The sequence below is a fragment of the Pelodiscus sinensis genome, chromosome 29, assembly GCF_052426305.1.
Source record: "Pelodiscus sinensis isolate ZL-2025 chromosome 29, ASM5242630v1, whole genome shotgun sequence".
NCBI lineage: Eukaryota > Metazoa > Chordata > Testudines > Trionychidae > Pelodiscus > Pelodiscus sinensis.
Genome location: NC_143080.1, coordinates 3,891,987 through 3,917,107, shown reverse-complemented (window position 1 = coordinate 3,917,107; position 25,121 = coordinate 3,891,987). Strand labels below are relative to the sequence as shown.

The 25,121-nt window shown below is 61.1% G+C and overlaps 1 protein-coding gene across 6 annotated transcripts in view; it reads left to right on the top strand.

Annotated features, from left to right (window-relative positions):
• The first annotated feature begins 78 nt into the window (after window positions 1-78).
• CACNB1 (calcium voltage-gated channel auxiliary subunit beta 1) overlaps window positions 79-25,121 on the top strand; it is a 34,975-nt gene continuing 9,932 nt past the window's right edge. The window contains exons 1-10 of one of the 6 annotated variants that reach the window (XM_075911760.2): window positions 80-236; window positions 6,064-6,150; window positions 16,622-16,741; window positions 19,046-19,168; window positions 19,342-19,478; window positions 20,189-20,265; window positions 22,957-22,976; window positions 23,358-23,438; window positions 23,853-23,911; window positions 24,772-24,881. In XM_075911760.2, the coding sequence (XP_075767875.1) occupies window positions 150-236; window positions 6,064-6,150; window positions 16,622-16,741; window positions 19,046-19,168; window positions 19,342-19,478; window positions 20,189-20,265; window positions 22,957-22,976; window positions 23,358-23,438; window positions 23,853-23,911; window positions 24,772-24,881 (901 nt within the window). In that variant the 5' untranslated portion in view covers window positions 80-149. Of the gene's footprint in view, window positions 237-6,063; window positions 6,151-11,140; window positions 11,271-16,621; window positions 16,742-19,045; window positions 19,169-19,341; window positions 19,479-20,188; window positions 20,266-21,055; window positions 21,214-22,956; window positions 22,977-23,357; window positions 23,439-23,852; window positions 23,912-24,771; window positions 24,882-25,121 lie in introns of those variants that run through there. The other 5 variants (XM_075911757.2, XM_089773893.1, XM_075911758.2 and 2 more) reach the window with 5 other exon arrangements.

Below are 25,121 nucleotides of genomic sequence, written 5' to 3'. Positions count from 1 at the left end.
CCCGCCTGCCTGCGCATTGTGTGGCCGCCGGGAGGGGCCGGGCGGCTGCCGCCCCCACACGCCCCCGCCCCCGCCCCGGGCTCCTCCTCTGCCGGGGCTGGCTTGGGACACGAGTCCGGGGCGAGCCAGGCCGAGCCGCCGCGAGCTCCATGGTGCGGGAGGGCGGCATGGCCCGGACACCCCGCAGCTCCACCCAGGAGATCCAGATGGACGTGTTCGAGCACCCCGGCCTGCAGGTGGGTCCCCCCCCCCGGAGGGGGGCTGCAGCCAGAAATACCGGGGGGATGGACCGGACCGGATCGGAACCGGCCCATGACCCGCTGCCCTTTGCTTTTCCGAGGGGGTTGCTGGAAAGTGCAGGGGGGCTGACACGGGCTCGAACCGATGCGGGGGGATCGGAGGCAGGTTCGCAGCCTGGCAGCTTTCTGCCCCCGCCCTTCTCGCTGCTCTCGCCGGGTTCCAGCTCAGCTGAAACCCCCCCCCCCTTGGCACCCACCAGGCAAAGCGGGGGCCCCACGTGCCCCCCATCCTGTGCCCAGAGGTCACCAGGGAGGTGAGCCCCAAACGGGTGGCGGGTGTCCAAACCGGCAGGGAGATGAGCAAGGGGGTGGGTGGGTCCTAGGGGTGGAAGCGGGTGGTCTTGCGGGGGACCTAGCTGCCCTTGTTTGCTGTGTCACCGTGGTCTCCCCGTCTGGAAAATGTGGGTCACAATGCTGAAGGGTCTGTGAGACTGGGCCAGTCCTGGCCCGGAGGGGCCCCCGGGGTGCCACTATGCCTCCTCTGGGGCTCGCGCCGGGAAACTTTGGAGCAGACGGGGTAATTTGGTAGATCCAATCCAGAGGCACCACGCCTCTTTATTTCCCCTTCTGCTTGCTAGTGGATACTAAGGGGGTACTTCACCCCTGCTGGAAACCCGCTGTGGGGTTTGGTGTAGCACTGCCCGATGGAGGAGGAGGTGGGGATACCAGCACAGATACATTGTTGTGATGTCGCCTGCTGGGGATACCAGTATCTGGTTGGGATACCAGTGCCTGCTGGGGGTACCAGTATCTGGTTGGGATACCAGTGCCTGCTGGGGATACCAGTATCTGGTTGGGATACCAGTGCCTGCTGGGGGTACCAGTATCTGGTTGGGATACCAGTGCCTGCTGGGGATACCAGTATCTGGTTGGGATACCAGTGCCTGCCGGGGGTACCAGTATCTGGTTGGGATACCAGTGCCTGCTGGGGGTACCAGTATCTGGTTGGGATACCAGTGCCTGCTGGGGATACCAGTATCTGGTTGGGATACCAGTGCCTGCTGGGGATACCAGTATCTGGTTGGGATACCAGTGCCTGCTGGGGATACCAGTATCTGGTTGGGATACCAGTGCCTGCTGGGGGTACCAGTATCTGGTTGGGATACCAGTGCCTGCTGGGGATACCAGTATCTGGTTGGGATACCAGTATCTGGTTGGGATACCAGTGCCTGCTGGGGTACCAGTATCTGGTTGGGATACCAGTGCCTGCTGGGGATACCAGTATCTGGTTGGGATACCAGTGCCTGCTGGGGATACCAGTATCTGGTTGGGATACCAGTGCCTGCTGGGGATACCAGTATCTGGTTGGGATACCAGTGCCTGCTGGGGATACCAGTATCTGGTTGGGATACCAGTGCCTGCTGGGGGTACCAGTATCTGGTTGGGATACCAGTATCTGGTTGGGATACCAGTGCCTGCTTGGGATACCAGTATCTGGTTGGGATACCAGTGCCTGCTGGGGGTACCAGTATCTGGTTGGGATACCAGTGCCTGCCGGGGGTACCAGTATCTGGTTGGGATACCAGTGCCTGCTGGGGGTACCAGTATCTGGTTGGGATACCAGTGCCTGCTGGGGGTACCAGTATCTGGTTGGGATACCAGTGCCTGCTGGGGGTACCAGTATCTGGTTGGGATACCAGTGCCTGCTGGGGATACCAGTATCTGGTTGGGATACCAGTGCCTGCTGGGGATACCAGTATCTGGTTGGGATACCAGTGCCTGCCGGGGGTACCAGTATCTGGTTGGGATACCAGTGCCTGCCGGGGGTACCAGTATCTGGTTGGGATACCAGTGCCTGCTGGGGGTACCAGTATCTGGTTGGGATACCAGTGCCTGCTGGGGGTACCAGTATCTGGTTGGGATACCAGTGCCTGCTGGGGGTACCAGTATCTGGTTGGGATACCAGTGCCTGCTGGGGATACCAGTATCTGGTTGGGATACCAGTGCCTGCTGGGGGTACCAGTATCTGGTTGGGATACCAGTGCCTGCTGGGGGTACCAGTATCTGGTTGGGATACCAGTGCCTGCTGGGGTACCAGTATCTGGTTGGGATACCAGTGCCTGCCGGGGGTACCAGTATCTGGTTGGGATACCAGTGCCTGCTGGGGTACCAGTATCTGGTTGGGATACCAGTGCCTGCTGGGGGTACCAGTATCTGGTTGGGATACCAGTGCCTGCTGGGGGTACCAGTATCTGGTTGGGATACCAGTATCTGGTTGGGATACCAGTGCCTGCTGGGGATACCAGTATCTGGTTGGGATACCAGTGCCTGCTGGGGTACCAGTATCTGGTTGGGATACCAGTGCCTGCTGGGGGTACCAGTATCTGGTTGGGATACCAGTGCCTGCTGGGGGTACCAGTCGCTGGTTGGGATACCAGTGCCTGCTGGGGGTACCAGTATCTGGTTGGGATACCAGTGCCTGCTGGGGTACCAGTATCTGGTTGGGATACCAGTGCCTGCTGGGGGTACCAGTATCTGGTTGGGATACCAGTGCCTGCTGGGGTACCAGTATCTGGTTGGGATACCAGTGCCTGCTGGGGTACCAGTATCTGGTTGGGATACCAGTGCCTGCTGGGGGTACCAGTATCTGGTTGGGATACCAGTGCCTGCTGGGGTACCAGTATCTGGTTGGGATACCAGTGCCTGCTGGGGGTACCAGTATCTGGTTGGGATACCAGTGCCTGCTGGGGGTACCAGTATCTGGTTGGGATACCAGTGCCTGCTGGGGGTACCAGTCGCTGGTTGGATCTGTTGCTCAGGGCTACTTAGCAGGGTGGAGAAGGGGAAGGGATACCCATGTCTGGATGGACCACAGGGCTGGGAAACACAAACCCAGCCTCCACCAGCTTAGGACATGGCTCCGGTTAACCCTTCCCCACCTGGAGGGCCCCCAGTCAAGAGCTTAACTTGTGCCAGGGCTGAGCCTCGGCCTCTCTAGGCTTGGCGGTTCGTAGCTCCAAGGCCTCTGGGCTTGCAGGGTTCATTGTGAATGTAAAAAACAGGCTTGCAGCTATTTCGTTACAGACGAAACCCTGCACCAGCCCCCTGGATGGGGAATCCCAGCCACCCACCGCGGGTGCAGGGAATGTGACTGATGGATGGACCCTGATTGGAGCCATGGGGGTGGGGAGGAATCCTAAAAATACCAACTCCTGCCCTGCGCAGGGACCACGTGTCTGTGGGCTGGGCAGCAACTGGGCCCAGCTGTCCCTCTGAGATGGCTCATTCCGAGACCTGCCCCAACACGTCCCGGCTGCTTGCCCTGTGCGGAAAGGCCTCGCGCTCACTGGGAGTTTCAGGAGGAACCAGCTGGGAAGGGACTGACGTCCCAGGGCGAGGACGGGGAGGGGGAGCAGGATTGGGCCCTCCGAGACAGCTGCGGAGGGGTCCAGCCACAATTCTGCAGGGAGGGCTGGCTGCGGGTGGGGTGGAAATCTTGCCAGCCCCAGCCTCCCCCAGCAGGAGGCGCTGTAGAGGATGGGGCAAGCGCGCTGGCCGTGGGACAGCTCTCAGCTGCTGGCTCCTTCTAAGTCTGTGCCACCAGCTGGGTATTTGGAGCATTTGCCAGGCGCTGTTGGTCAGGGGATGACTCAGTGGCAGCAGGTGTGTTCGCTGGCTCCCTACGCGTGTGCATTTGCCTGGCTGCTGGGGCCTGCGTGGGTGTGAGGAAGGAGAGCATCCGAGCCTGCGCACTGAGGGGAAGGCGTGGAGGGGAGCGCATGTGCCACTAGGGAGGTGGTAGGAGCGTGTGTAGTAAATCGGGTCGGTAGTAAGCTCTAATTACATGGGGATGAGAGTGTGTGTAGTAGTTGGGTGTGTACAGCTCGGCGTGTGTGTATGCAGCTCATTGCATGGAAGCAGGGCTGTTTTGTGTGTTTATAGGCGGCTGTGACATGGACGCAGGGGCATGAATGTGTACGGCTTTCTTGCACGGAGAGGAGTGTGCGCACACGGCTTGTTGCACAGAGGTAGAGCTGTGGGGAGGGGGGGTATACACAACTCTTGTTGTACGGGGTGGGGTGGAATCACAGCCTCCTGCCCCATCCACCTCTTTGGTAGCATGGGGCCTCCTCTGGAGGTCCATGAGGCTGGAACCGGAACCCTTTCCGTCGTCTCAGTCTCTGCCTTTGTGGATCCCACCTTGCCCCTGGCGCAGATGGGCCGGCTCTTGGGTGATCTCTGGGGCCCTGGTTGTGGGGCAGGGAGGGAGGGCAAATCCAACCAGCCCCACATTCTCTCTCTCCTGCTCCGTGATGACCAACGGGGCTAATTTAATTCCAGGCACTGCTGCCTCCCTCGCCAGTCACCTTAGGCTCAGAGGATGCGACAGGATCACAGCCCACGTACACAGAGCGAGCCCCACCCTTCCCTGGGCACAGGAAGGAGTAGTGGGAGGGCAGCTCACAGGAGAGCACAGTTCAGCCCCCCCCGACATCTGTCCGGAGCTGGGCCCCGGCCCTGCACCCATGGGGACGTGTGGGCAGGGGCCTCGCCCTGCCTGTCGACACGGGGCGGCAAAGCCGCTCTCCGGGTGTGGTCCCCCACTAGTGCCTGTGATACGCCAGCCTCTTCTGTACCTTGGTTTCCCCTTCTGCTAGCTGAGGATGGAGCTGTCGACCCCACCCTTCGGATGTGCCATGTGATCTGTGGTTGTCCAGAACCGGTGCTCTGGGGATGGGGAGGTGGAGCCGACAGCAGCTGGAATAAAGCCCCCGACCCAGGGCCGCTGTCCCTCGCCCGGCGCGCGCCCCCTGTGTCCAGCGGGGTGGGCTGACGTGGCTGGCGCTGCCGCTAGCTCCCTGGGGACTCGAGGCTGGCTGTGGCGCGGGGCCAGATTGGTTGGGAACCCAGCACGGCGATGAGAGCCCGGGAGCGGCGTATTGATTGGCACCCGCATCAGGTGACCATGCAGCATTCGGAGCCAGCTGCTTCCCCCGGCAGAGGAGAGTCGTAGCGTGACCCCTCCCTCCAGCGCTGCTTCTGCACCCCCCAGGGCTCTGGGCAAGGGCCAGGGAAAGGGCCAGGGACATTGGGGGGTCTCTGGCCCTGTTGTGGGGGACTCAGCAGTCCCCAGGGAGTATCGAGAGGGGGATGTGGACCTAACGTGTCTGCAGTCCATGCTGGCTTGTAGGGATTATCACAGAAGAATAGCCCCTCTGAGCCCACTGGAAAGTTTAATCCAGGATCTGGGTGCCTGTCCCCCTCCCCTCCGCCGCCATCAGTCACAGGGAAAGAGCCTCCTTATGGTGTCATTTGCTACCGGGAATGGAGAGATTCCTTCCTGGCCTCAGGAACTGACCAGCCAACGCCCTGAAGCGTGAGGCTTGCTGCCCATATTCTAGCAGCTCATCCTCTTCTCAGCCATGCGGATGTCTAGTGTGGTCCTAGAAACAGTTTGTAGGCTCAGTTAGGCAGGGCTCCTGAGCTCTGCTTTCCGCTGTCCCACTGACTTACTGTGTGGCCATGAGTAAAGCATTTCTCCTTTTGGTGCTTCGATATCCTCCCAGCTGTCCATCAGGGATAATGCTACTCGCTCACCTCCCCAGGGCAGGAGAGGGATGACTTGATTCATTTGTGCCTGTCAAATATTTGGAGATTCTCAGATGGAAGGTGGGGCAAAGCAGATGTCAGGGTAACTCCTCCAGGAGCCTTGGCAGCGTCCTGCAGCGGGGAGTTCTGCAGATTTCTGGTATGCCTGCACGGGTCCGCTCCCACTTCTCTGTAAGCTCCTGCACGCTCATTAACCAGTTTCTCCCTCTCCCAGGGCAAGTACAGCAAGCGGAAGAGCAGGTTCAAACGCTCCGATGGCAGCACTTCTTCGGACACAACGTCCAACAGCTTCGTCAGACAGGTAAGGACAGCAGGGGTGGGGGCCTTCCCGTGGCCTCAGCATCCCATGTTTGGGAGGGGGAACGGAGCCCCGGGGTTCCCTCTCCATGAGGTTTGCTTTGCACCGTTGATTCTGCAGCGGGGAGTGTTGGAACTAGAGGTAATCATAGAGCTGGAAGAGACTTCAGGAGGTCACCAAGTCCAGCCCCCTGCCCAAGGGGGGCAGAGCAGGGCAGGTGGCACGCACAAGTGAGGCACACACCTCCCTTTGCGTGTCCTGGGTTTACGTGCATGTCACTGTAGTAATAGCGAGAGGAAAAAAACAGCACGGAAACCGGCGTCATCTGGCCACCCTGCGGGTGGGCAGCAGTCCACAAAATGTCTAGAACCCCCATGGGCCACGGGTTGCCCACCATTGGTCTAAAGCAGGAGGAACGCAACAAGAAAGAACCAACGTCAAGTTCCCGTGGGAGAGAGGGAGGTGGGCTCATCAGCCTTGGAAGCGCGGAGTGTGCCTCTCTAGGCTGTCAGGGTGCAGAGAAGTTTAAAGCTTCAAGGCAGAAAATTTGCCTCCCCCCCCCCCCCACGCAAACCACAGTTTGGTTTAATCTGTGGGGTCTTTTTAAGGGAAGACCTGGCATCTTAGCACCTGGTTGTGCACTGAGTCACCCTGGGGTGGAGGGGATGGGCCCAGCGTGGGGCGAGTTCCCCTCTGTGTTATGATCGAGCCTTGGCAGGGGGAGGTGACTCCCTGGCGGAATCGGGGGCTGATTAGTGCCGGAAAGAGGGGCGGGTTGGTGGGTGTTGGAGCTGGGGTCACACGAACGGCACCACCCCATTGGTGCTCTGTCCCCAGGTCTCTAGCCGAAGGGGTTGGGCACCCAGGGGGAGCCCCAGATCAGAGCTGCCCGCCCATGGCAAAGTGTGGCCATAACTTTGGCCACGGAATGCTCCTTTAAAGCAGCGCGGGGTCCCCGCAGCGCCCCCAGCAGGCAGAGGCTGGGACTGGACCAGCGCTGGTTTTCGCCCCACCCCCTGTCCCAGACGCAGCTCCCCAGGGAAGCTCTTAGCTGCCTTGCTGCCCCTCCAGGGCAAGGAGGGGGGCTGGCTGTCCTGCCAGCGGGGTGGAGCTGACTGCTGGGTAGCTCCTGCAATCTTGCTCCCTCCCCCCCGCTTTCCTGTTACCTCCCTCTCAGCCACTATCACTCTGCGTCCCCCCCCTCCATCCAGTAGCCCAGAAACATCTCTGAGACGGGAAGCAACATGGTCTCCATGGCAACCCCCCAGGGGAGGGGGCCTGGAACAGACATTAAATAATGAAACAGCTGAGTCCCTGCGAGATGGATGGTTGGAGGGGCAAGATCAGCAGGCCGGGGCCAGATTCTTAGCAGCGGGGGGGTCCCTGTCTGGAACCCACTGGCTGCCTCTGGGCAGGCCCCTGGGTATCACCAGCATCCATGGAGCTAGGGGGTGGTAATGCTGGCAGTGGGGCTGACTCTGAGACGACGCACTAGCCGCCGGATCTGCGGCTGGGGCGAGGGCGTCACCCCCAGGGCAGGGCAGGGGGGTTGACAAGGCCTCAGGGCCTGGGGATGTTAGCTCTTGCCTGGACTGATACCTACACTGTTTGGGGGGGCCCTAAAAGTCTGCTCTGGTGGGTGTGGCGTACGCCTCTCCAGCTGCCCTCCCCCATGAGTGAAGGGCAAGGGCATAAACAGCTGGAAGGAGGGGCCCTGGGGCCTGCCCCCCAGGAGGGGTGCCTGTGTGAGAGTGGTTCCCATGGTGACGGCATGGGAAGATGCTGGAGGTCGCAGTTCCTGCGGAGAAGGTTCTTGGAGTGGGGCCCTGTGGAGAGAGCGGATTTAAAGGGCCAGCTTGCCCGTGTATTTCCACCCTCCAGAGCGCGAGGGAGAAGGATGCTGGAGAAGTGACCAGTGTTCCCTGTAAGCTGGGCACTGGTGCGGCCACTCAGGAGAAATTCAGATGCTGCCCAGCTGATCAGCAGAGCACCCGCTGCTAGGTGTTTGGTTTCTGCTAGTGGTGCATATTCGTACAGACCTTAGTGCACATACAAATTATTCTGCACACGGATGGAAAAGTTTAGATGGAATATAGGAGGTAACGTAGGCAAAGTTCCCGGCCTTGCCGTTTCCCAGCTGGCTCTGTCGGTACCCGAGCCGGGACTGCCCCCCAGGGCGATGAGGCTCTTGGGGACACACACCTGGGCTCCCCTTGCCGTGGGCTCATTCCCAGGTTCCCTCAACCCTCCGGATACCCCAAGGGAGGGTTTTCCACCGGGAGATGGGCCAAAAGTGGGAGCTTCCACCCAATCAGATTGCCCTGGAATTCAGGGGATCAAATGGATCCTGGATCAGAACCAGCTGAAACCCGATGGAGGCGCTGCCCATGCTGCGGGCCGTTCACTGTGGGGCTGCTCATGCTGCTCTCTCCACTGGGCAAGGCTGGGGGGCTCATTCCTGGGCTAGTGGAGGGGAGGCGGAGTGGCTGCAGGGGGCCGCTGAGCTTGCGTGTGTGTGTATGGGGGGGAGATGTGGAGGAGCGGTGGGATCTCTGGTTTAGGGGTGGGTCTGCTCCGGAGAAACAGCCTCCAGTGGTGCGTTATCGTCCCGGCCAGGGGAAAATCCCTAACCAAGTGGTCTCCAATGTTTTTAAGCACAAGATCACTTTTTGAATTTAAGTCAGTTCAGGCTCTACCTCAAACTCAAATACCTCTGCCCCGCCCCTTTGCCAAAGCCCCGCCCTCCTCATTCTGAGAAGACGGGGTACAGGGGAGGGGGACAGAGTGACATCAGCATCCCCAGCCTCGGTCTCCCCCACCCTGCACAACAAGCAGGAGGCTCCTAGGGAGCAGCAGGGCGGATCGACTGGTTGGTGACCACTGCTCTCACCCTTTGGTAGCTGCTCCATCTGGTTCCTGCCTCTTGGGGGGGTCCCTCAGGAGATGCCTTCCCAGCCTTGCCCAGCAGAGGGCAGTGTGGGCCTACGCATGGCAGCATTGGGGGGGAGCACCCCACTAAAGCTCCAACTGCCTGCCCCAGGAGCACAGCACAGGTACCCCCATCCAGCAACGAGCCCAGCCCAGTGAGGAGGGGAGACCTAATTCGAACTAGTGCATCTAGACCTAAAAACTAGTTCGAATGAGCATTTTGCTAATTCGAACTAGCATGTCCACATTGAGTGGACCCTGAACCGGGCTTAAGGATGGCCGGAAGCAGTGCTGGCAGGGCATCAGAGGAGGACTTAGAGCGTGGAGCTGCTGTCTCAGGCTAGCCGAGGGCTGTGCTTAAAGGGACCCGACCCCCACCCCGGACAGACAGTTCTCAGGGGTTCCCCGCTTGCAAAGCAGTCCTGGCTTGGAGTGCCCGGAGTACCCACACTGGGCACATCACAGCACTCGGCCATCAGACCAGCTGCAATTGCCGCAGTCTGCCATCCGGGGGGGGGGTCAATCGGGGGGCTGCAGGAGAGCTTCCACCCCGAGGAGCCCGCAGAGCCACCCCAGTCCTCCCCATCGGGGGCTCGTACCCCATTCCTCCCTCACTCCCTTCCACTTACCCCTCCCTAGCCCCCTTCCTGATGTACAAAATAAAGGACACGTGTGTTCAAAAATAGAAACTCTCTTTATTGAACAAAACTCGGGGAGACTGGGAAAAGGAGGTGGGAGAAGGGAAGAGAGAGGGTGGGAGAGGGGAGGGCAACTAAAATGATCAGGGGTTTGGAACAGGTCCCATATGAAGAGAGGCTAAAGAGACTGGGACTTTTCAGCTTAGAAAAGAGGAGACGGAGGGGGGATATGATAGAGGTCTATAAAAGCATGAGTGGGGTGGAGAGGGTGCATAAAGAAAAGTTCTTCATTAGTTCCCATAATAGAAGGACTAGAGGGCACCAAATGAAATGAATGGGTAGCAGGCTTCAAACTAACAACAGAAAGTTCTTCTTCACAAAGCAAATAGTCAACCTGTGGAACTCCTTGCTACAGGAGGCTGGGAAGGCTAGAACTTTAACAGAGTTTAAAGGGAAGTTAGATAAATTCATGGAGGTTGGGTCCATGGAATGGTATTAGCCAGGGTATAGAAATGGTGTCCCTGGCCTCTGTTTCTGGAAGGGTGGAGATGGATGGCACGAGACAAATGGCTTGGTCATTGTCTTCGGTCCATCCCCTCCAGGGTACCTAGTGTTGGCTGCTGTCGACAGACAGGCTACTGGGCTACTGGGCTAGATGGACCTTTGGTCTGACCCAGTACGCCCATTCTAAGCTCAGGGTCGGGGGTCTCAGTGGACCACCTTGATTTTCATGCAAACCTGCTCCTGGGTGGCCAGGCTGGCAGCTCTCCTGCCCTAGATGGCCACTTTCCTGTGGGGAATCCTGTGGGGAATCGAGGCAGGATCCTGGGAATCGGAGGCCCCAGCGGGAGCTGCGAGGCCTAGATGGCACAGCAGGGAGGTAGCATAGAGCTCAGCGAATGGGCTGGGGGCTGCCACAGCTGGACTTTCAGGGGGTGGGGGCTGGGTGGGTGGGAAGGGGGTGGCTGATTTTTGTGGGGGGGTGGGGAGGGTGGCCCAGAATGTGGAGGCTCCAGACCCCAATTAGCTTTAACCCATCCCAGAATCTGACCCAGTCAGAAAGCAGCCTCTGGGCTTTGCTCAGGGCTTCGGCCCTGGACACGGGCCGGCAGGGATTAGTGTGGGGGGGTCCTTGGTGCTCTGACAGCCCCCCCCATCACAGGCATGCCCCGCGGCGTGCCCCTGAGCCTCAGCAGGCGTCTGCTGTCAGGCGTGGGGAATGGGGAGCTGTGGGTAGGGATTGAGGGGCTGGGGGTAGCAGAGCCTGGCTGTTTTCGGTTCCCTCTGGTCTATGGTGAGCGGAGAGCGTGTCCAAGGGCGGCTAAACCCTGGGCCGAACCCACCCCCCAGGCTGACCCTTGGCTCAGGCCAGCCCCCTCGCCCGCCCGCCCGCCCCCTGCATGGGCTAAATATACCCTGGCAGGTTGCGAATGTTGCACTGTTGGTGAAACCTGAGCCCAGCCGCCCAGCAGAGCCGTCCCCGCTGCCCACTTGCGCCCGGGCCCAGCCAGCACCGGCAGCATGGAGTCGCCCAGCAAAGGGCACCAGCCCGTCTTGGTGAGCGTCCCCCCCTACCCTCCGACATCTCTCTGGAGGGCTGGGGGTCCCCTGGCTGCTCCCCCACTCTTGCTGCCCTTCATCCCTTCCCTTGTGCCTCCCCTCCCCAGCCACTTGGGACCCCCTGGGTATGGGGCCACCCAGGCAGCAACCGGCCGGCCCCAACCATAGGGGGGTCCCAGCCCAGCCGGGCTGGTGGGGGGTCCCCCAGCTGGCAGAACATTGTGCAGCTCTTTGCATCCCCCTACAGCCCTTCCCTCCCGCACCCTCCTGCTTCTGCTACGCTCCCCACAACCTCTTTTCACCTGCTTCCTCCTCGCTCCAATCACTGCCCCCCCAGACCCTCCACCTCAGCCCCTGCCCCCCAGCCTGCTTCTTTCTCACCCCCAAACCTCCTCTGCAACTCCCAATATCCCCTCCTCCCCACTTTCCCCCCAGACTCCCTCTGCCTTCCCCTCCACATTCCTGGCCATCCTTGATCTCAGTACAAAGCCCCCCCGGGAGTATAGGATCTGGGGGATGTTTTTTTCCTCCCTCCCCAATACTTCTGGGAGGTTGAGGGCTGAGTCTCTGGGTGGGGGGAGGAGCAGGAGGCACTGGGGGGGTCAGCTTGCAGGGAGCAGGCTGAAGTTGTCCCACTCCACAATGGATTGAGCCCATTGAGATCTGGTTCACTAAGGCATTAGGGACTGAGAGGCATGGGGACTTGGGGGAACGGGGGCTCCCTTCTGGGTCAGTGCTAACGCCAGTGTCCCAGTCTGGCACTAGGGGGCGCCATGCTCCTGGAGAGGGGTGAGGAGGCCTCCCTGCCCTAGAATCAATGCCAATCCCTCAGTACTCCAGGATGGTGCTAGGGGGCGCTCTGCAGTCCGTGGTGCTGTCTCTAGTCCTGGCCCTGCATGGGGGTTCAAGCGCCCCCCCCCCCCGCCGCCTGTGTGTTGCGGGGCGCTGTTAAACAGCTGCCTCGTTCTACGCCGAGGTGGCTGCATGCTGGGGGGTGCCACAGCTCAGTGTATGTCGACACTGCAGAGTTTTTTCAGAAAAACAGCCGTTTTCCCGAAAAATCTTCACTTATGTCCACCCTGCAATCGTGTTCTTTCGGGGGAAAAAAATCGAAAGAACAGAGGAGGTTTTCCGACATCGGTAAACCTCTTTCTACGAGGAAGAAGCCCTTTTGCCAAAGAGCTCTTTCGGAAAAAGGCGTGTGTGGACGGGGAAGAGGGAGTTCTTTCGAAAGAAGAGGAAAGAGGAAAAAGCGCAGGTGCCCTGGTGGCCACGCCATCCATAGCAATCACAGCTTACATGCGAGAGAGCGTCCATTCGGTGTGGGCGCTCTCTTTCGAAAAAGCAGATCGTTTTTTCGATGCGCTTTTGCTGTGTAGATGCTGTCTTTCAGAAGAAGATTTTTTGGAAGAGCTCTCCTGGAAAAGCTTTTTCCGAAAGAAGCCTGCAGTCTAGATATAGCCTCAGAGAGCTTGTGAAACACCTTGGAACTCTTGTGCTGGGTCAGCGTATCTGTGACCCCTCCCACCCCTAAATTGTGCTGATCCAGCTTCTTCTCAGTGGTACCCAGGGGTGTTCCCTGTAGTGGGGAGCGTTGATTTCAGGTGGGTGGGTGGGGAGAACACAAGAGCAAGAGGAACCTTTACCAGGCCCTGGAGGCAAAATCCAGGAAACTGATGCCTCCGTGGGGAGAGGAAAACATTCTTGGGACAGCTGGGAACTGGGTTGGGGTTGTGAAACACTGGGGTAGGCCTCAGGCAAACTGCAGTCGAATCTTGACGGGACCTAGAGCCTGAATGTTCAGGTCGTAGCACCCACAATGGGTGGGATTTGCCATAGGGCCATGCGCTTGGAAATTAGGGAGGTAAAACCCCATTTAATTGGTTAACCCCATTTAATTGGGGCCTGGGTGGGGAGGGCTGCTCCAGCCCATGTGGCCAGGCTGGAGTAAACCCCCTCCCCCCGCTACAGACTGGGGTGGCTCCGGCCGGGCTGGAGCGCCCTCTGCCTGCAGCGGGCCCCGGGGGGGCTGAAGCAGCCCCCTGCTTGTGGCAGGTAGGGGAGCTGCTTCAGCTTCCACCAATCAATCGGCTAACCAGTCACATCCCTGTTGGAATTCTGGCCGAGTGGCGCCGTCCTGTGCCTCAGTTTCCCCCACTGGGTGCTAAGCCTGACCCACCTCTTGCCGTGCATGCAGCCGGGGCTTGAATGCTCTGGGAGAAGGGGCTGGAGCAGGAGATACGGATCCAGGTACTTCCCTATTCCCCGTCCCCGTTCCCATTCGTCTTGGCTCCGGGTGCTCCCCACGGCTTCTGTGCTAGCAAGCCCAGCTGCAGGGCTAAGTGCCCCAATCCAGGGCCGTACATCCCAGCACGGTAGCGGCCTCCTGCTCGCTACTCCTCCATGCTGGGCTTCAAACCAGCAGCCTTGTTCTTAAAGGGCCGGTGACCCCCCCACCCAGCTGGGCCACATGCCGGCTCCATTCAGACATGACAGTCGCTCAGTGTCTGAGCCAATCGCATCCCGGCCCCACGTCATCAGCTCCTGGCTCTTTCCAACTCCTGCCTGCCTGTGTCTCTGGGCCGGTCCAGGGGAGGCAGGGAAGCCGGGTGGCTCCTGCAGGGTGGATGGTCTCTCCGGGAGATCAGCCTCAGGGCCGCCCACCCACGCCACCCGGGGGAGCTGATTCCCACCTCCAGAGCCCTGGATGTTTAGTGCAGCTGGGTCGTGGCTTCCCCTCCTCGCCTGCTAGTCTTATCTGCCAGAGCTCTCTGCTGGGGTCCCCCTGCCAGCCCGGCTGCCCCCCTCCTGCACGCCCCCTCTCGCGGCCAGGATGTATCTGTATTGGCTGGACGACTCGGCGGAGGAGGTGAGTAGGGCTGCCCGGCGGGGGGGGGGGGGGGGGGGGGAGGGGGCGGAGATCAGCGGAGGGAGGGTTCGCATGTTTCTGCGGGGAGATGGGGGGTGCTCCCCTTCCAGCCACATCCAGCTAAATCATCTCCACTCCCAGCTATTAGCCTTGGCCTGTAAAGGTCCATCCATCCCCACACAGCACAGGACAGCTCCTCCCCCCCGTATCGTCCCCTGGGGGGGGCTCCTTGGAGGGACGCCTCTGTTTCTGATTGAGTGAAACCCGCGGTGGAACTGCCCTGAGAGGAGGCTGGCCTGGTTTGGGGGGACGGGGGTTGTCCCTTGGGCTCTGCAGCGCCCCCTCTGGCTGGCCTGAGAATGGCCCCCTGCCCCCTGCGGCTGCCCCGGGAGGTTGTTCCGTTATTGGGGTTCTGGAGACAGCAGCAGGTTTGGTTTCGGTCTGGAGCAGCTGAGTGCGGAGCCTGCGGCTCACGGGGATGCGCTGCCCGGCCAGTCGTGGGGGGCTGCCCCCCATTCCCGAGGGGGCTGAACTTGCCGTGTGGGGTGAGAGCCGACTCATTAGCCCTGACATTTCGGGGGCCTGGGCAGAGGCAGCTCCGTGGCGGAGGGCTGCTATCTTTGCCCCCAGGGACGGGGCTGGCTGGGCACCGCGCCGCTGGACTGGAAGGGGGGAGCATACGGAGTCCTAGTCGCCCTCTGCCCCTGGGCTAGTCAAGGAAACGAGATTGCTGGTCCCCCCCTTTCCCTGGGACCCCGATACCGACCCACTAGGGTTATTAGCAGCCTCTGTGCCGCAGGGAGCTGGGCTGAAGGCTGGTGGAGCTGGGGGGCAGGAATTGGCAGAGTGGGGCGGCTGTGGGGGCTTGAGGGGTGTTAGGAGAGCAGTGCGGGGAGGGGGGGGTCCCGTAAACGTTCCCTCATGGTTAACCCCCTTCCCTTGGCTGCCTTCTCCCGCCGGCCTCGCTTGCCTGAACAAACCCAGCCCCCGGGCTCCGTGCCCACGTGTACGGGTGGGTATGAGGCCAGGCTGGGGCAGCGTCACTGCAGCTCCTGAGACGTCCTGTGCTGACGCCACCCCTCGCCCTCACCCCCTGGGTTCCCCCGCCCCCTCCTGCCTCTGCGCTCCCAGCCCGGCCGGGGCCCACTGGTGACTAGGAAGCCTGTTCCTCAGGGGCAGGGCCCGCTAGCAGTGTGGCACCCCGGAGCCATGGGCCGGCCAGGGATCTCATTGGCCTCATGCCAGCCCATTCCTCTCCGTTCCTCGCCCCCTCCCCTCCTGCCCCACGTGTAGGGGGCAGCCCAGAGGTGGGAAGAGAAAGGTCCTAGTTCGGCTTTTTGTGGCCCTCGGGTCTCCCTCTCCCTCTCCCCCCCTTGCTGGTTCTCCTGCCCCTGCTTTCTTTCCTCCTGCTGACAGGCTGCTCCTCCTAAAGATGAGAGTTTCCAGGCCCCTCACCCTAGGGGGACTGTCTGTTTCTAGGCTCCCCCTGCCTGTTGCTCTCCCCAGTGCTGGTGCTTTCATGGGGTCTGATGCCGTCCGCTCAGCCTGGTGCTGCCCTGTCCCAGCCCCGCTATCACGTTCCATCCCAGAGCAGCGAGAACAGCTGCACCTCAGTTCCCTGCCACTCAGCTTAACCCTCGCTGTGCCGGGGGGAGGGAGGAGGGGCGGGACCAAGGCACAGAGAGTCCGGGGCAGGGCTGTTGGTTTGTTTCTAAAGCGCCCTGGCGATGGGTGCATAAGGAATGAAATTGTTCCTTGAGACAGGCCCCAGATGCATCCGCCTCCAGCGTGGGGGGCAGCCGGGCCTGACTCCAGGCTGCCCGACCAGCCCCTGCCCCTGTGGTTGATGAGCCATGCCAGGGCGCTGCAGCCTGGGGACGTGGGAGAATCCCTCTGGGTATCTCCTGCCGCTCGAAATGGGCTCGCTCAGCTACATGGCCATGGCACCCATAAGAGCGGCCAGACTGGGTGAGACTAAAGGTCCATGTAGCCCAGTGTCCTGTCTGCTGACAGTGGCCAATGCCAGATGCCCCAGAGGGAGGGATCACAATAGGTAATCCTCATGATCCCTCCCCTGTCACCCATATCCAGACAAACAGAGGTCAGGGACACCGTTCCTACCCATCCTAGCTAATAGCCATTGATGGACCTAACCTCCATGAATCCATCTAGCTCTTTTTTGAACCCTGTTAAAGTCCTAGCCTGCACTGCATCCTCTGGCGAGGAGTTCCACAGGTTGACCAGGCTCTGAGTCAAGAAAAACTTCCTTTGGTTTGTTTTAAACCTGTTGCTTATTCATTTCATTTGGTGACTCCTCGTTCTTATATTGTGGGAACAAGTAAATAACTTTTCCTTATTCGCTTTTTCCACACCAGTTGTGATTTGATAGACCTCTAGCCTATCCCCCCTTAGTCACCCCATTCTTGGCAGGGGGGGCTGTGAATCCCTCTGATGCTGGTGCTTTCGGTGCTCCCCTCAGGGCTCTGCGGACTCCTACACCAGCCGCCCCTCAGACTCCGACGTGTCTCTGGAGGAGGATCGCGAGGCGCTGCAGAAGGAGGCCGAGCGGCAGGCCTTGGCGCAGCTGGAGAAGGCCAAGGTAGGGCGTGGGCAGGCGGGGGGCGTTACGTCAGCCCCATGGCTCTCTGCTCTGCCTTTCCTTCCTGCGGCTGAGCCCGTCGGAACTGCTGGTGCCAGGCCCCTCAGCCTGACTCACCGCTCTGCCCCCGAGAGGGCCGCTCTGCAGGGGCAGCTGGGTGCCAGGGAGGCCTGGCTCCGTCCCCTCGCCCTGCCCAATGGACTCGCTGCTCCTGCGGCAGCTGGCCCCGGGCCCAATGCCACCCATAAATCCCGCAGCCCAGGGACCCCCATCAGCTAATTCATTTGGCTCCTCTTGATGAAATGTCTCATCGATCGGGCTGGGCTCGGGAGAGTGCCGGTGCCAGGAGACTGCGGACTGGCGCTGCCCCACCTGGCCTCCTCCCAGCCCTTCCATTACGTGGCCTGGGGTGGCTGCCAGCTAGCACTTGCTGCCAAGTGGTTGAGGGGCCCCCCAACTTGTCTGGAGGTGCTGCCATCCTGCCACAGGTGGGGGACACACCCCGGCAGCCCTATCCCTTGGCGGGAGGAGGAGAAATACACTCACGGTCCAGTCTCCCTGCCGCTGGGAGGAGGCCCTGGGGGAAGCAACCCCTTTCCCAGCCTGCCCCCGCAATCCCAGGAGTCGCCCCACTGTCGGAGCTAGCAGGAAGACACCAGGCCCCGAAATCACTGCCTGAGGCTGGGCAATTTACCACTCAGGGAGGGGAGTGTGGACTAGTGGTTGGAGCCGCTTGCATTTGGCCCTCCTCCTGGGTTCTGTTTGCGTCCCTGACCTTGGACACGTCTCACTTCCCCGCGCCTCAGTTTCCCCTCTGTGCAATGAACAGGTGTCTTTCCACAGGCCAGCTGGGACACTTCACCCTTGGCCAAGTCTGGGGGGCCTCTGGGTGCTCACTTCTGCCCCCTGCGTTCTTGCCCCCTGTGGCAGCCCGGCCTATGCACCTGCCTCTCCCCTGCCCCTTGCCAGACTCCCTGGGAAGAGGGGAGCTGGCGGCCCTGAGCCAAGCTGCTGGGTGACGGTGAGAAGCGCCCGCTGGCTGCGCAGTCCCGCTGCCATTAGCTAACGAGGCCCCTGTGTCTCCCTGCGGTGCAGTGGGGGAGGGGAGGTGTAATAGCAGGCCACAAGGCCCTGCTAAGGCTCTTGGCACGGAGCGAACGCCTCGGTTTACCGCCCAGCCAGGCCCCTCCACCGGCAGGTCTGCGTGGGGCCCACGTCCTCTTCTGGGGCAGCCGTTGCGACTATGAACCACCAGCTCCATAGGCGCAAGCCCCCATTCCCATGGCAACGCCCCTCTCCTCACTGCCGACTTGGGGTGTACATGGGCCAATGGTTAAACGGTTACCCAGAAAGCATCACCCTTAATGGATGATGCTTACCGGGTAACAGTTAACTGGTACCCCAGGAGCAGTCCGTCTCCCCGTGCAGCCGGAGGGCTGCTCCTCAGAGGGCAAGCTGGCAGTCCCCACGCAGGGGGCAGCGCCCGCAGCAGGGCCTGGGAGCTGTCGCGTGGGGGCAGCCGCTGCCTGGGGGGGAGGGGCTGCTCCAGCCCCACTGGAGTGCTCCCATTGCCCTCCCCCTTGAATCGGTTCAGCGTGGTGTTAGCGCTACATGTAGCCGATTAAAAGGGGTACGACAGCCCCACTGCCGTCCTGGCCTGGCTCTCAACCTGCAGGCTCAAGCTCCGGAGCCCGACCCCGGAGCCAACCAGTCCCTGGAGCCGTTTGGCTCCAGCTCACGCTCGGCTTCTTTCGTGGCCCCCTCTGAGCTGGATTCGGGGGATGGGGGCCTGGCTCGCTGCCCCATAGGGCGTGCATTCTCGGGGTGGGGACTGGGGTCTAGACACCCTCCCACGCCTCTCCTAATCCGCGCCTGGCGGTGGAGCTGAGCTCTTCTACCCAGCCCTGTGGTGGCCGGAGCTTCAATAGGCCCCAGAATCCGACGTGGTTGGCTGTGGCTGTGGCACAGAGGGGACACGACAATCCTGGTTCCCCTCCCTCAGAAGGCCGAAGCCACCCAGAGCCGCAGCCCTCGGCACCGCTCTTGGGGCGGGAGGGGTCCACGCTCCATTTCTTGGCGGAGGGCCCCTTTCTCCTTGATTCCTACGGTGGGGTGGGGAGGGGAAGGAGATGGCCGGGGCTGTTCCATGTGCCCAATTGAGGGGGCCAGAATGTGTCCCCGGATCGCCTCGCCCCTTCCTGGCGGGTCTGTGCAGCCGCCTGGCCACAGCGCCCTCTGAAATGCCAGGGCAGCGTTCTGTCCGGGGGCCCCTCCCTCCAGCATCACTCCCCCCCCTCTGAACAGACCAAGCCAGTGGCCTTCGCCGTGAGGACGAACGTGGGCTACAACCCCTCCCCCAATGATGACATGCCGGTCCAGGGCATGGCCATCTCCTTCGAACCCAAGGACTTCCTGCATATCAAAGAGGTGGGTGCCGGGGTGGAGGCTGGGGAGGCTGGAGGACTGGGGCTCAGTATTGTGTCGATGGACATGGGTTTGGCACCGAGGCGACACGGGCTCCGTTGGTGGGGGGTCAGGCTCGGCGCCAGGGGGAGGGGCTCGGCGCCATGTCTCAGGCCCCTTTTCTCTGTGCGCCCCAGAAATACAGCAACGACTGGTGGATCGGGCGCCTGGTGAAGGAGGGCTGCGAGGTGGGGTTCATCCCCAGCCCTGTCAAGCTGGAGAACATGAGGATGCTGCAGGAGCAGAAGATGAGGCAAAACCGCCTAAGCTCCAGGTGGAGAGGAGGGAGGGGGAATTGCAGCTCTTGGCCACATCCTCATGCAGCCCTGGGGCACCAGAGGGATCCCCACCCCACCTGAGGGATCGAGAGCAATGGGCTATGGGAAACTGAGGCAGGCCCAGACGCCAATCCACTTCACGGAGAGCTTGGGCGTGGGAGGAGGATCAACCTTCCCTTCCAGTGGGCTCAACACGTGGATTGTCATTCCCTGTGCTCAGTGGTAAACTCCTGCACTAGGGACCAGGCAGCGGAGACCCAGCCGAGGATGCAAAGGACTTTCCATCTCCATGCTCCAGGGCTGAGCCTGCATGCTGGCTGGGGAGAGGTCAGGAAGGGTGTGCAGGAACAGGTGGACTCATCCGTCTGTACTGTCACAGTGGGGAAAATTGCTGGCTAGATGGGCCCTTGATCTGATCTGGTACAGCCCTAGGTGAGTGGGAGAGTGCTAGCCTCTGGCCCCAGTGGTCTGATCCAGGCTGGGGCAGGGGAGCAGAAGATGCCAAGGCAGATGGGCACATTGCATCGTCCTGGGGCGGTTCCAGTGTTAAGCCTCTCACAGAGAGACCTTTTCCCCACTTGCTCAGCATTTGCCACAGTGGGTCCCTCTGTTGCTTCCCAATCTGGTCCCCACCCCCAGACTTTTCCCCCTCACCCCCCCAGGAAATTCCAAGCACTTACCCCTCCCCCCCTTCTGCCCCACGCAGCAAATCGGGGGACAACTCCAGCTCCAGCCTGGGCGATGTGGTGACGGGGACCCGCAGGCCTACCCCGCCTGCTAGCGGTAAGACCTCCCTCTCCCTTTGCTGTTTGACAGCGGACAGCCCCCAGATGGCAAAGTTCATTGCACCCCTAGGAGAGACTGGAGGAGAGCGGCTGATTCTAGTTGTGGCCTTGGCTGCCAGGTCCCCTTCTAGCTGTGAGCCCTTCAGCCCCTGAGACCAGCTAGCCCCACGGGGGCAGAAAGACAGGGGTGCCAGCCTGGAACTGCCCAGCTATCTGCTCAGGAACTGCAGTAGGATTTCTGGGATCTCCATGTGCCCTGCAAACGCAGCCCAGGGCTGCGCATACAACACACACGCGGGCAGCCAGGTGGATGAGCCTTCGTATTGGGCCAGACGTGGGGGCCTGCCACCCATGCTGGCACACCCACGGAGAGTCCCACATGTGAGCGGATGAACACGTGGGCAGAGGCAGAGGGGCGTATACGCAGGCGTGTTCCAAGTATGCCCGCCGGGGCACAGGCATCCTCCAGACATGCCCACTCATGCCCACCTCCGTGGCACACAGAGGAAACCTGCGACCAGATGCCCTGTTGCCCTCACAGGCATGGTGCCTGCCACCCCTGCCCTGCCCTCCTGTCTACCCCATATGCAGGGAAGTCTCTGGTTTTTCTCCCTTCCTTTCCTTTTTCTCTTTCGTTCTCCAAATCATTTTTCCCTCCTCCCTTTGGTACATTTTCTTGTTCTTTTGTTTTTTTCAGTTATTTCTTCTTTCCCCGTTTTACTTTGTCTTCCTTCCCTCCCTCTCTTCTTTCTTTTTGTTTTCTTCCCTCTCCCCCTATTCTCCCCCAGGTACTCTGGACATGACTAATTTAGCTTATGACCTAGACGCCCTTGACTTAGAGGCAGAGGAGGCTGAGGGTCCGGAGCATTCCCGATCCCCTAAGCCTAGCGTCAGCAGTGTTACCACGTCCCCCTCCAACGTCAAGCGCATCCCCTTCTTTAAGAAGGTAAAGGGGCCCAGAGTGGGGTTCTGCACCCGCCTGCCGCACCCTCGCTCACGCCTGCTGCTAATACCCGTGATTCACCCTGTGTGTGGGGCTCGCCGGCCTGGTTGGGGGGCTTGGGGTTGGGGGGAGGGGCATGGCTCGGATGTGGTCCTGTTGTCGTTCAGCTGCTGCTCTTGGTCAGCGCCATGGGGCACGCTATGGGGTAAGAGCACTATCACGAGCACCAAGGCACCTATAGCAGGGGCTGGATGTCCCCTGTGCAGGCACTTTTGGGTGTGTGGCACATCACACCAGGAAACCCTGCCTCTAGCATGACATGGAAGGGGGCAGCCATGTGGCGTGTCCCCCATCTGGCTCCCCTACACACGCACATGCAAATGAAGCTTGAGAATGGTATGTTCCAGTGATCACACATGCCCCCTGTGAGTTAAGAGCATTTCTGCCTGTCGACACCTTTGCTACGTGAAGCATGGGAATGGAGCAGTCCAGCGCAGCCATGCCCCTATGAGACCCAGGAGTGGAACATTCTGGTGGGTTCAAACCTTCCCCCCCCCCCCAGGATAAAGCATGGGAGTGGAATGTTCTCGCACTGCTCCTCCCCCATGAAACATGGAGTGGAACATTCCAGCAGTTCCTCATGTGAAGTCTGAAGCACTGCCCCCCATCCCTCATGTGAAGGTTGGGAATGGAATGTTCCAGAGTTGTCCTCCCCCATGAAACTTGGAAGTGGAACATTCTAGCGGTGCTCCAAACATGGGACTAGAATGTTCCAATGCTCTCTCCCCCATGAAACTTGGGAATGGAATGTTCTAGCGGTTCTTCATGACGGGGAATGGAACGTTCCAATGCTTCCCTCCTCCCCCGATGAAACTTGGGAATGGAATGTTCTAGCGGTTCTTCATGATGGGAATAGAATGTTCCAATTCTCTTCCCTCCCCCCCCCCCCCATGAAACTTGGGAATGGAATGTTCTAGCGGTTCTCCAAGATGGGAATGGAATGTTCCAATGCTCTTCCTCTCCCCCCATGAAACTTGGGAATGGAATGTTCTAGCGGTTCTCCAAGATGGGAATGGAATATTCCAATGCTAGGCCCCCCCCATGTAAAGCATGGAAGTGGAACCTTCCAGTGCACACCCCTTCTTCCCCCATCCCGCCCTCCCCCCAGTAGATGTGGGGGGAGGTGGCTCCCGTTGGGTACCCATCCCGCTCCCCCAGGGGCAGCATCCCTGTATCGGAGACTGCTGGGATCTTGCTTAATGAGCAGCCCGGGGGGCGCACTAGGGCACAGGGGCAGAGGCTGCAGCTGGGTGTCCTAGGCATTCCTCACCCCGGGGTCCCCAGGGGGCTCCAGAGCTGGTGATCAGTTGGGGGGGGAGGGATTCAGTGCAGCACAAGGGGGCAGCCTGGGAGCCACGGGGGCAGGAGGGGGACATTGCTGCTGCCGGGGGGGTGTGTGGATTGAAGTGGGGAGCAGAGCCGAGTAGCACCGGGGAGACACCGGTGCGAGCTGCACCGTCCCCCCCGTACACCCTCCCTTTGATCCCCCCCCCCATTCCTTCTGCACACAGCACCAAGTTCCAGAGCCCCCCTCCCCTACCTGTCCTCATTTCCCACCCACCGCCCCGGCTGCAGACCCTTTCCTGCTGCCGCTGCGTGTCGTGACCTGTCAATAACACGCATGCCTTGTTTATCTTCTCTCGCCTGCCCCCTCCCCGCCCCATTCATGGTGATCACTGGACATAGCCAAGCAGAAGCAGAAATCGGTGAGTAAAAGGGCTTTACTTGACCTGCCTGTTACATGGGGGGCGGGCTTGGACCCCTGTAAGGAGCCTTCCCCACCTGGCTTCTCCCTAGCGGTGATGGGCTGGGTCAGTGCTCCACGGGGAGCCACCAGCATGGGTGTCTCCAGGCCACCAGCTTCCTTCCCCGGGCTGGGCCATTACGGCACCAGGGCAGAACCTTCCAGCAGGGCCACCTGGCTACCCGCCAAGGGGGCAGCAGCGGGAGCTGGGTAGCTTGAGCCAGCGGTACCCCCACCCTGCAAGGCGCTTCCATTCTGGACACGAGCGAGACCCCCTGGTGCCAGTGACTCCCCCCCCCCCCCCGGGCACACATCACACCTTGTCTTTTGCCCCTTCTGGCAGGCGGAGCACGTGCCGCCCTACGACGTGGTGCCCTCCATGCGGCCGATCATCCTCGTGGGACCCTCCTTGAAGGGGTACGAGGTGAGGAGCCTGGGGCGGCACAGGGGCGGGGCACATGCTGCGGGCGACAGGCGACCCTTGATTTCATTCACCCTGCTCCCTCCCCGCCATCCATCTGCTTGGCCATTCCCCCTTCCCCTCCCCTTCCATCTCACCGACTCCCCCGCCCCTGCCCCAGGCCATCTCCGTCCTCCTCTCTCCAGCTCCTGCTGGACCCCTCCGCTGTGTCGCGCTCCCTGCATGGATAATATCAACGCGGGCTCTCTCCAGTGACAGTGAGGAAGGGACGGTGCCGGGGGGAGCCAGTGGCTTCTGGCATTACATGCACCTCCCCCCCCGCTCTGTCTGTCTGTCCCTCGCCCCCCTCCCATGCAGCACACACTGATGCAGGGAATCCCGGCTCGCCCCTGACTCCATCCTCCCCTCTCTCCCCAGGTGACGGACATGATGCAGAAAGCCCTCTTCGATTTCCTGAAGCATCACTTCGACGGCAGGTGTGGGCCCCCCCGGAGAGACGCTGCCACCCCGAGGGGCCCTGGCTGGGTTTGTGGCTCTCGTAGGGCGTGGAAGGGTCTCACCTTCCCCGGCCAGGGGCAGGGCCAGAGAGCCCTGCCTACCCATCCTGCCTCCCTCTGAGCCAAAGCAGGAGATGGGAGGTGGGGGAGGGGGTGTCGGGATTCACAGCACCAGTGTATGTGGATGCGGGGTGGGAGGTTGCTCCCCATGTGGTGCTGGCCGATGGGCTCAGAAAGCCATGGGCCTGGTCGGACCCAGTCCTGCCCCCCTCCCCCACCCCGGCCATGGCCCTTTTTGGGCTCCAGGGGAATGGCGTTTTATTCAAAAGCTGTGTTCCTGGAGTCGCCCCACGTGACGGGACACCCTGGTGACAGGCTCCTTAGGGGACAAGGGAGATGCCAGCATGTGGGTCGCCTGCTGTCACTCCGGCCTCATGCAGGGCGCTCCCTCTGAGCTAGTCTAACCCCTGCCCATCCTCTGCCCCCTCTGTCGGAGGATCTCCCAGCACTCCGGGAGCACGAGGAATTCTCTCCTCCCCGAAACAGGCTGTTTCTTTCGCCCCATTTTTGCAGCTCAGGCTCGCGAGAGAACCGACGACTTGCCCGCGGTGAAGTCAGTGGCCAGAGTCAGGCGTCGGGCGCTCTTGCCATGTGTCCCCTTGCTGGGCAGGGGGCCATGTGCAGCCCGGGGCTGGAGTTCGCACCCTGACTTCGGTCCCCAGGGCTACTTTGGGGGCCTGTAGGCCGGCCCCGGTGGGATGGGCTCCCTGCTGGAGCCAGGGCAAAAGCCAGAGGCCTCCCTTCCCCCTTCATGCTCTTCTTCTCTCCGTCCCGCTCAGAATCTCCATCACGCGGGTGACGGCCGACATCTCCCTGGCCAAGCGCTCCGTGCTGAACAACCCCAGCAAGCACACCATCATCGAGCGCTCCAGCACCCGCTCCAGCCTGGGTGAGGCCGGTGGGGGGCGGGGGGAGCTGGGGAGCGAACCCTTTCCCACACCCCAGCCCCACTTGGCTGTTCCGGGCCTGCTTTGGTTTTGGGCCCTCTCTCGCTGGGACCGACCGCCTGGCTTTGGAGGGGGAGCCCTCCTGCCTGGCTTGGATCTGAATTCACTGGGTCCTTCATCCCTGCGTCCTCCCTTCCTTTGCTCCCCGGTGGCCCTGGAGTGCCCTGCCTGCCCCGAGGCGT